Source organism: Rattus norvegicus, chromosome 14 (assembly GCF_036323735.1).
Source record: "Rattus norvegicus strain BN/NHsdMcwi chromosome 14, GRCr8, whole genome shotgun sequence".
NCBI lineage: Eukaryota > Metazoa > Chordata > Mammalia > Rodentia > Muridae > Rattus > Rattus norvegicus.
In genome coordinates, this window is record NC_086032.1 from 9,480,136 (window position 1) to 9,489,266 (window position 9,131).

At 43.8% G+C, this 9,131-nt stretch overlaps 1 protein-coding gene across 8 annotated transcripts in view; it reads left to right on the top strand.

Moving 5' to 3' along the window:
• Lin54 (lin-54 DREAM MuvB core complex component) overlaps nucleotides 1–9,131 on the top strand; it is a 79,999-nt gene that overhangs the window by 46,043 nt on the left and 24,825 nt on the right. For all 8 annotated transcript variants that reach the window (XM_006250658.5, XM_006250661.5, XM_006250657.5 and 5 more), the window contains 5 exons: nucleotides 483–574; nucleotides 1,206–1,277; nucleotides 2,820–2,922; nucleotides 3,072–3,209; nucleotides 6,390–6,592. In XM_006250658.5, the coding sequence (XP_006250720.1) occupies nucleotides 483–574; nucleotides 1,206–1,277; nucleotides 2,820–2,922; nucleotides 3,072–3,209; nucleotides 6,390–6,592 (608 nt within the window). The remainder of the gene's footprint in view (nucleotides 1–482; nucleotides 575–1,205; nucleotides 1,278–2,819; nucleotides 2,923–3,071; nucleotides 3,210–6,389; nucleotides 6,593–9,131) is intronic.

The window sequence follows — 9,131 nt, forward strand, 5'->3', positions numbered from 1 at the left end:
TGAGACAGGATCTCGTGTTAGCATTGCCTCTGCCTGTGGAGTGCTGGGAGGATAAGCATTGCCACCGCTTTCAGCCAGGGTGTACTAATGTCTCATATGCTTACCCAGCCGTGCAGGGTGGAAGCTGTGTGTGCCCTCCCCTCAGCGTTTGTGGTGTGATAAATAGTACAGTGCTACTCACAGTGGGCACCTTGCATTTCTAAGCCGATACATGTTATTGTGGTAGTGCAGGACATTCACCTGGAGTTCCCTGTCACCCCGACGCTGTCCTTTGTGAGGTAGTTTTTAGGTCTGTACCCTCCAATGCAGTTAAACATTCATGGTGTTTCACGAGTGTTGGTTGGGGCATTAAACACACTGTGAGGTTTATATGGAATCCCCTCGCTTTCTATCTGTGGGCAGACGGGCTTCTTATACATTGTCATGTCTGAGAGTGCTGTCAGTCCCTGCAGCAGTGACCTGGACTTTTGTCTTTGCTGTAGTTGCAGCAGTCCTCCTACGTGTCGATAGCAGGCAACTCTAACTTCACCGGGACATCGGGCATCCAGACACAGGCAAGGGTTTCATTCAACGGGTGAGTGTTTTCAAAATATGTAAATTGAATTATTAAGTCAGTTTAAGTATAGCATTAAATAGATTTATTGCAAATATATTACATTTGTTTTCCCCTTTTAAGCTGTACATTTGTCTAAAGTACTCTATACTGAAACAGTTCACATGGACAAGTTTAGAGGCCACCAGCAGAAACTCCCACATGTCCTCTGCCAATTGGCCCTGTTTTTCTACGAGCTGTGCGAGCTTGTGAAGCGCTGGTAACCGCTGTTTCACAGGCTTGAGCCACGGTCTGGCCATTGTATGGCAGCTCTTTGCTGCCTGCCTTTGCTGTGCGGGCCTGTGAGCCACGCTGAGTTCAGCTGCCCATCCTTCACCACCTATCTCTGCCTCCCTCCTCCCCTCACAGGAAGCTCTCGGGGCTTTTAATGCTTTTCAGCTTCAGTTCTCAGAGAGGGCGATGTGTGGTGTGTTCTCATGCAGTTGTTAATAATATTTTTAAAAATGTAACAGAGACATCCTGATAAATTTTTATTAAACATCTGTTAATGTTTTATTTTAGGAAGAATTTATACATTGAAGATTTTTTCCTAGTTTTAAGTAACTACTTTAATTGATTATTTTTCTGTATGTGTTTATGTGTGTCTGGACAGCATAATTCCATCAGAGTCTGCCAGTCGGCCCAGAAAACCCTGTAACTGTACAAAATCACTGTGTTTGAAATTGTGAGTAGTTTTATTTATTCCTGTTTACTTTTTGATACAACTACACATGTTCTTACAATTCAGTGGTGCTAATTGGGCATGAAATACAAGCCAAATAGTTGTCACACTTGAAAATGGAGTCGGGGGGTTAAGAAAAAAAAAAAAAAGAAAGAAAAAGAAAATAGAGTCAAGGAGCCTGTGCTACACAGTGAGCCTGAGGCCAGCCTGATCTGCATGGAGCTCTGGAGATAGGTAGATGATAGAGCGAATTAAAAATTCCTAACAGGGGTTGGGGATTTAGCTCAGTGGTAGAGCACTTGCCTAGCAACCGCAAGGCCCTGGGTTCGGTCCCCAGCTCCGAAAAAAAGAAAAAAGAAAAAAAAATTTCTAACATAAATTTAATTAAGTCTAAAAAGTTTAATTAAGTCTAAATAAATGCTTGAATATATGTTGTATCATGAAAACTATCCTTTTATTGACAGAAAAGAAAATAATCTAGGCATGGAGGCCCATTGCCTATAGTCCCAGCATTGAGGGGGCTGGGGCAGGGGGATTGACAGGAGTTCAAGGTCATCCTGGAATATCTGTTATGTGAGTCCAGGACAGCCGAGGGTTCCTGTTTGGAAAAACTACAACAAAAAAAAACCCCAAAAAACCAGAAAGAAATAATTTTAGAGTCCTCCATACACCAGCAGGGCCTAGGGACCCAACAAAATGAGACATAGGTTATGTCTCACTATTAATAGTTTGATCTTGTGGTCTGGAGAGATGGCTCAGCGGTTAAGAGCACCCAACTGCTCTTCCAGAGGTCATGAGTTCAATTCCCAGCAACCACATGGTGGCTCACAACCATCTGTAAAGAGATCTGATGCCCTCTTCTGGTGTATCTGAAGACAGCTACAGTGTACTTATATATAATAAATGAATAAATAAAAAAAATAAAAAAAAATAGTTTGATCTTGTTTATGACCTTATATGTGGGTCTCCCAAGTCAGGGAGTATTTGTAGTTCTGAGTCATTAGAGAGTTGGCGCAGTGGTTAAAAGCACTTGTTGGTGTTCCCAACACCTAAGTGGTTGCTCATAACCATCTGACTTCATCTCAGGGCATCTCATGCCCTCCCTTTTCTGTCCTCCAGGGCACCCGGCACAAGCTAGTGCACATACCTATGTGCAGGCAGAACGCTCACTCACAGAAAATAAGTGAAAATATAAGTGCATTATATGATTCGTTCTGAAGGGAAGGGCGTGGGAAGTGCGTGTCCTGATGGAGATGGGGAGCTTGGGCAGCACTGTTCAGTGTCTGTGGGTCTCTCAGAGAACCAAGGCCTAGTTCCTTTTCCTCAGGATTTTGAAATAACTCACTGAAGGGCATCTGTGGGTTGGATAGATTGTTAGTTTTTAGGATAAAATTCCAGGAGTGATGACCCTCATGCAGGCTGTCAATCTGGTTTTGTGTTGCTAAATGTGTATGCCTGAGTAGACTCTGCTGTACCACATTTGTAACCAGCTAACTGCTAATTTTATTTTAAAATGTTTTATTTTTATTCTGATTTTATCTTCAGATACTGTGACTGCTTTGCCAATGGTGAATTCTGCAACAACTGCAATTGTACCAATTGTTACAACAACTTAGAGCATGAGAATGAGCGACAAAAGGCAATAAAGGTGATTCTTGCAAGTAACGGACAGGCACTCCTCTGGCCTGTAGTTAGAGCGCAGCTGCTTTACAGAGATAAATCCTAGTTCTTTACCTGTGAGGACACGTTGACGTTGTCATAATTTAACCTCAGTTGGTGTCTGGTCTGTCCCAAAAGGCATGCCTTGACAGAAACCCGGAAGCCTTCAAGCCAAAGATAGGAAAAGGAAAAGAGGGGGAGTCGGATCGGCGGCACAGCAAAGGCTGTAACTGCAAACGGTCAGGGTGTCTTAAAAACTACTGCGAGTGCTATGAGGTAAGGCCCTTGTTGGGAACCTCAGTTCAGGGGCTAAATTTGGTTGATTTGCGATTTCCTTTGTCAGTGTAATTACTCTGAATCTCTATAATCAAAATCCACTTTTGTCCAAACAAAAGCATGGTTAGGCCTTTTATAGCAATGCCCCAGTCCTGGTACCAACTTCTCTCATAGTTAGGGTTCCATTGCTGTGCACAGACGCCATGACCAATGTAACTCTTATGAAGGACAACATTAATTTGTCTGCCTTACTGTTCCAGAGGTTCAGTCCTTACCATCACAGTGGGAAACATGGCCTCATGCCGCACCGCACACTTGGTGCTGGAGGACTCAAGAGTTCTACATCTTTTTTTCTTAATTTATTTATTTTATATATATGCAAACACTGTACCTGTCTTCAGACACATCAGAAGAGGGCATCAGATCTCATTACAGATGGTTGTGAACCACCATGTGGTTGCTGGGAATTGAACTCAGGACCTCTGGAAGAGCAGTCAGCTGAGCCATCTCTCCAGGCTGAGTTCTATATCTTGATGCAACCGGGAGGAGGGTCTCTTCTGCCCTGGGTGGAGCTTAAGCATGGGACCCCAAAGCACACTCTCACAGTGATCTATGTCCTCCAACAAGGCCATACCCCCTCCTACAAGGCCAATGAGATGCCTTTTTGCAACAAAACAAACAACAAAACAATGTTTACTGCTCTTCCAAAGGACTCATTTTGTTGCTAGTACTCCTGACAGGCAGCTGTTTCCTGTCAGCTCTGGGGAATCTGACTCCTGCCTTCCCTCCTGCCTTCCTTCACACACGCAGGCACACACACACCACACTCAATGAGAGAAAAGTACCCAAAATTTCCACTATTAATATGTCCCGTCCTCTGAAAGGTCAGGGTTTTCTCTCTTCATCATTACGTCCTTCATAAGTCTTCTTTTGGGAATCTGAGAATGTAGCTCATTTCCCTCATCCTATGGGGTACACTCCTGCAGTAGGTAGAGGCAGGTGGATCTGGAATGCAAAGTTGTCTTGTGCTGTGTAATGAGGTCAAGGCCAGCCTGAGATACATGACGTTCTGTCTAACCCTTCAAATCAAACAGACATAACAACAACAGGAAAGACACTTAAAAGAAGAGCCAAGTGTGGCAATGGAAACTTAAAATAAGTTTGTAATCAGCACTTGGGGCTGAGGCAGGAGAATCACTGTGAGTTTAAAGCTGTCTTTGAATACCTACCGAGATCTCGTCTTAATGGAAAGAGGGAGCTGGGTGATCATGGTGGCACATACTTTAATCACAGCTCTGGCTAACCTGGTCTCTCAGTGAGTTCTAGGCTAGCTGTGGGCACACAGAGACCCTGTCTCAGGAAAATGAGGAGCGGGGGACAGGTGTCCCAGCAATTGGGAAGTAGCAGCAGGCGACTTCCAGACGTTCCACACCAGCCTCCTTTACATAACGTCCAGCCAACTAGGGGTATGGCGAGACCTGTGTACAAAAACCACATGAGGAAGCAGAGGCCAAACTCAGAAGAGGAGCTGGCTGAGCAGTTAAGCAATGACTGTTCTTCCAGAGAGCCTTGGTTTAGTTCTTAGTACCCACATGGGCACTTTATAATTACATGTAACTCCAGCTCCAGGGGATCTAGTACCCCCTTCTGGCCTCTTCAGACATCAGGCACACACATGACGTAAGATCTAGCTGGGTGCAGTGTGGCCACATCTGTGATTCCAGCATTCAAGAGGACAAGGGAGGAGGATCTTTGACTTGCTAGATTCTATAGATAGGACAGAGTTTTATTTATTTAACTACACATGGATTTGAAAATGCAGGTCAAAGTTAATACTCAAATTGTCCAAGAGTTAGAGGTGTAAAAACAGTGTGGTTTGTCTTTTATGCCCTTCCCTATCACACTGAAGCCCAGCATGGCAGTGCAAGCCTTAATCCCAGCACTCAGGAAGCAGAGCCCTGGAGCTCTCTGCAAGTTCAAGAATAGCCTGGTCCAGGTAGTGAGTTCCAGGACGTCCAGAGCTAGAGAGAGACTGTCTCAAAAACAATCAAACAACTATTTAGGAAACCAGTAAAAGAGTTATGGTGCCCTTTGTTGGTTAAAAGAATCTAGTTCAGAGAAATAGAATCTGTATTTAGACAGGTCTCCTCACTAAAAACATCATGAATTACTTTTGTTTCCCAAGAACTGTAAACAAAATGCACACCCATTATTAGGTAAACGAATGAGGCAAAACGTGGTGTGTGATGCCCGGGCTCCCTCTCTGGCTAGTTGGGGAAGGCGTTCGTGAGTGTTGAAGTGAGAGGTGGGGGATGATGCACTGAGGCAGGGGGCTGTTTGGTAAAACAAGCTAAAAGGGGAGTTCTGTATTCGTTACTTGCTATGTGTACCCAAAGTCTGGGTTTTGGGGGGTATTTATTTTGTATGTGTGTATTATTTTGCAGCAGGGTCTCAAGTAGTCTAGGTTGGCCTTGATTCACTCTAGCTCAGGTTGGCCTTGAACTCGTGATCGTCCTGCTTCCATTTTTCAGGTGCTAGGATTCTAGATGTGGGCCATCAGCCCTAGCTTCAGTCTGTGTTTACACGTAAGCGTGTTTTATGTTTTTACATTGGAGAACACACTTTTATGGGTATGAGTTACTGAAGGGCTTGGGGATTGGATCCGGTGAAGGAGAGAAAAGGAATGCATGAGGTTCCCTTCCCCCTTTGTCCTTAGGAGTTAAGTAAGGTCTCACACTTGTAGCTTAGGCAGGCCTCAAATCTGTGACAGTCTTTCTGCTCTGTCTGTACCAAGCCCCGGCGTGAAAACTTTAATGTGCAATTGTGAGTTTGTGTAAGTGTGAGGTCACTTACGTGTTAATGGTGATTTCATTGAGTGGAGTGTTAGTGACTTGTTGAAAATATTTTTATTTCTTACCGATAGTCATTCTGAAGACAGTGTTAGTCCTGTGTGGGTAAGACTCTGTCGTCAGTGGGCAAGGTGGAAAGGCCTGAGAGGAAGGGAGCTCTGTTCTCAGTTCAGTTCTTCCTTTACCACTGCCATGGCCATGGTTAGCAGAAACTGCTTTCATGTAAGATATCAGTTGACAAGATAGTGCTGTTATTTTTCTGTTTAGGAACCTACTTACAATGGTATTTTCTGCTTTTGATTAGGAAACTTCCCTTTTGTAAATCTTTCAGGCAAAAATCATGTGCTCCTCCATATGCAAGTGCATCGGCTGTAAGAACTTCGAAGAAAGCCCAGAACGGAAGACATTGATGCACTTAGCAGATGCGGCTGAAGTAAGGGTCCAGCAGCAGACAGCAGCGAAGACCAAGCTGTCCTCTCAGATCTCAGACCTGCTTACCAGGCCCACCCCCGCTCTGAACAGTGGAGGAGGAAAGTAAGTCAACACCTCTTAAAACCTCCTTTTATCTGATCTTCAGAAGTTCCTTTTTAGTAAGGTTTCTTTTTAAGGAGACAAAGTTAATTTTGAACTCTAAGCAGTTGCCAACCCGAATATTCCATTTTCCGTCTGTCTTACTTTACTTTTTAAGTATCTTGAAGAGCAATAGAAAACCCCTGTCAGATCTTGTGCTAGTCTACTTGCACAGAAATGCTTCAGTCTGCTGTGGGTAACTTAACTGAATGGCTTTCTTTCTGCTAAACTGAGGTGCGGATGTAGATTGAGACCCTCTTAAGAGAGACAAGGTTTTCTACTTCCCTCAGTGTCCCATTTCCTTGGTTCTCAGGCCTTGTCTGTGTCCTCAGAACACTTCTCCCGTCCTGTTACTGACACCCATCTCACTACATTGTAAGCCACTACACGCAGTCCTGCAGTCTGCCTTATTAGACAGTTGAGCTCTAGAGCAGAGAGGCCTGATCTCAGTCAAGCAGGAGTATGGGGTGCAGCCACTGTTAGCTCCTCAGGAGCTGAGGAGCTGAGGAGCAGTCACTTGGAGCTCTAGGCAGCCTGTGCAAACTCCATCTCAAAGAGCAAGACAAAAAGAAACAGCTGGGCATGGTGGCTCAGCCCTTCGATCCCAGCACTCAGGAGACAGAAACATTGTACTCCTGAGTTGAGATCAGCCTGGCCTACAAAGCAAGTCCCAGGACAGTTAGGGATAAACGGAAATACCGTGACAAAAAACCCAATAAATAAATTAATTTATTAATTATGACAAAATTGATTAAATAAATAAACAAAGGTATTTTATATAAAGTATGTAAACACACAATTAACCACAAAGAATATATACCAAAATGTTTAAAATAAATATAGGAAAAGGACAAAGCAGGACAGGCCTGTGTTTCCTGTCCGAGTCCTTAGTCTGTGGGGAAGCCTCTGTCTCTGGCCTCAGCACTCTGCTGCCTTCAGGAAGCATTTCTGTAGTCAGTGTTTTTCATGTTCTTCTGTTACACAGTAACTTGGAATTGGATTCATATTAGGCAGTATATTACAGACTAATTTCAGATGTTAGTAAGAGTACAGACCTTGTAATTAATTGATCTACATAGTGGTTCTCTCTCCACCTCGGGGCTGAGAACCTGTGTGGGGGTCATGTAAGACCATCCTGCAGATCAGATACTTACATTATAATTCATAGCAGTAGAAAATTACAGTTATGAAATAGAAACAGGAATAACGTTATGGCCGGGGGTCATCACACAACACGAGGAGCTGCATTAAAAGGTCACGGTATTAGGAAGGCCGAAAAGCACCAATCTATTAAGTGCTTAAGTTGAAGAAAGGTATGGTATTTGTATCAGTGAGATGCTTTTTTGGGGGGTTGGGGATTTAGCTCAGTGGTAGAGCGCTTGCCTAGCAAGTGCAAGGCCTTGGGTTTGGTCCTCAGCTCTGGAAAAAAAAGGGGGGGGGGGGAAGAGAGAGATGCTTTTTTGGTACAAAATGCTTTGGTTATCAGGGTTTCTTTTTTCCCTTTTTACTGTTAGGGATAGAATCTCACTTTGTCGCCCATTCCACTTCAGCCCCAAAAACACATGCACAGTGTCAGTGCACATTGTAATCAGTGCTGTGCTTTTGAGAAATTGTAAACAGCTGGGCAAGAGGCTCAGGAAAGGTGGACTTGCTTCATCACCAGAGCACACACCGTAGAAGGCTGGGAGTGATGGATGGAGACTGGTAATCTCTGCCCTGGGGCGGGGCAGACAGGAGAATCCCAGGTTCGCAGACAAGGTTACAGGTGCAACCTCCTGGCTGGATCTCAGGCCAGCTGAGCCCTCAAAAGACAAGGCAGACTGCACCCAAGGCCTCTTACAGAGCTCCACTTGTCCCCACACGTGCACATGCACAGACGCACGCATGTTTACACTCTCCTCACAAGTATACTCAGAGAAAGACAAAAACTCTAAAGCGATACCAGCATGATCACTCAATTTTGTTGATGTCTTTTTTCCTTTCCTTCCCATAGTTTCCAAATACTTTATAATGTGAGCACTTTTGTTATTATTACTATTTTACAATTTTCCCTGTTTGGCTATTTGCTATGATTTATGATTATTGATATAATTACTAATATTTTATTAGTACCACTAATAAATTATATAATATTCTTACAGTAAAACATTTCAGTGCCCCCCACCTCAGTTTATAGTAATATTTTCTAAAGTGCCTTTTTAAAAGTTCAGGATTCCAGTACACTTGTGTGACAGTCTGAGGCTCAGTTATTCTTAGGCCTTAACTCTGACTTTATGCTGGAGAGGGTGACTCGCAACCATCTGTAATGAGACCTGGTGCCCTCTTCTGGTGTGTCTGAGGACAGCTACAGTGTGCTCATATAAATAAATAAATAAATCTAAAGAAAAAACCCCAAACCTTCTGACTTTCTGGAGTTTGAGTGACCTGCCCGGACTGCTAACAAGGTGTTGTTAGTCCTTAGTTCGTTACTTGATTCATCTCTCTCAGGCTTTGGAACTACTTG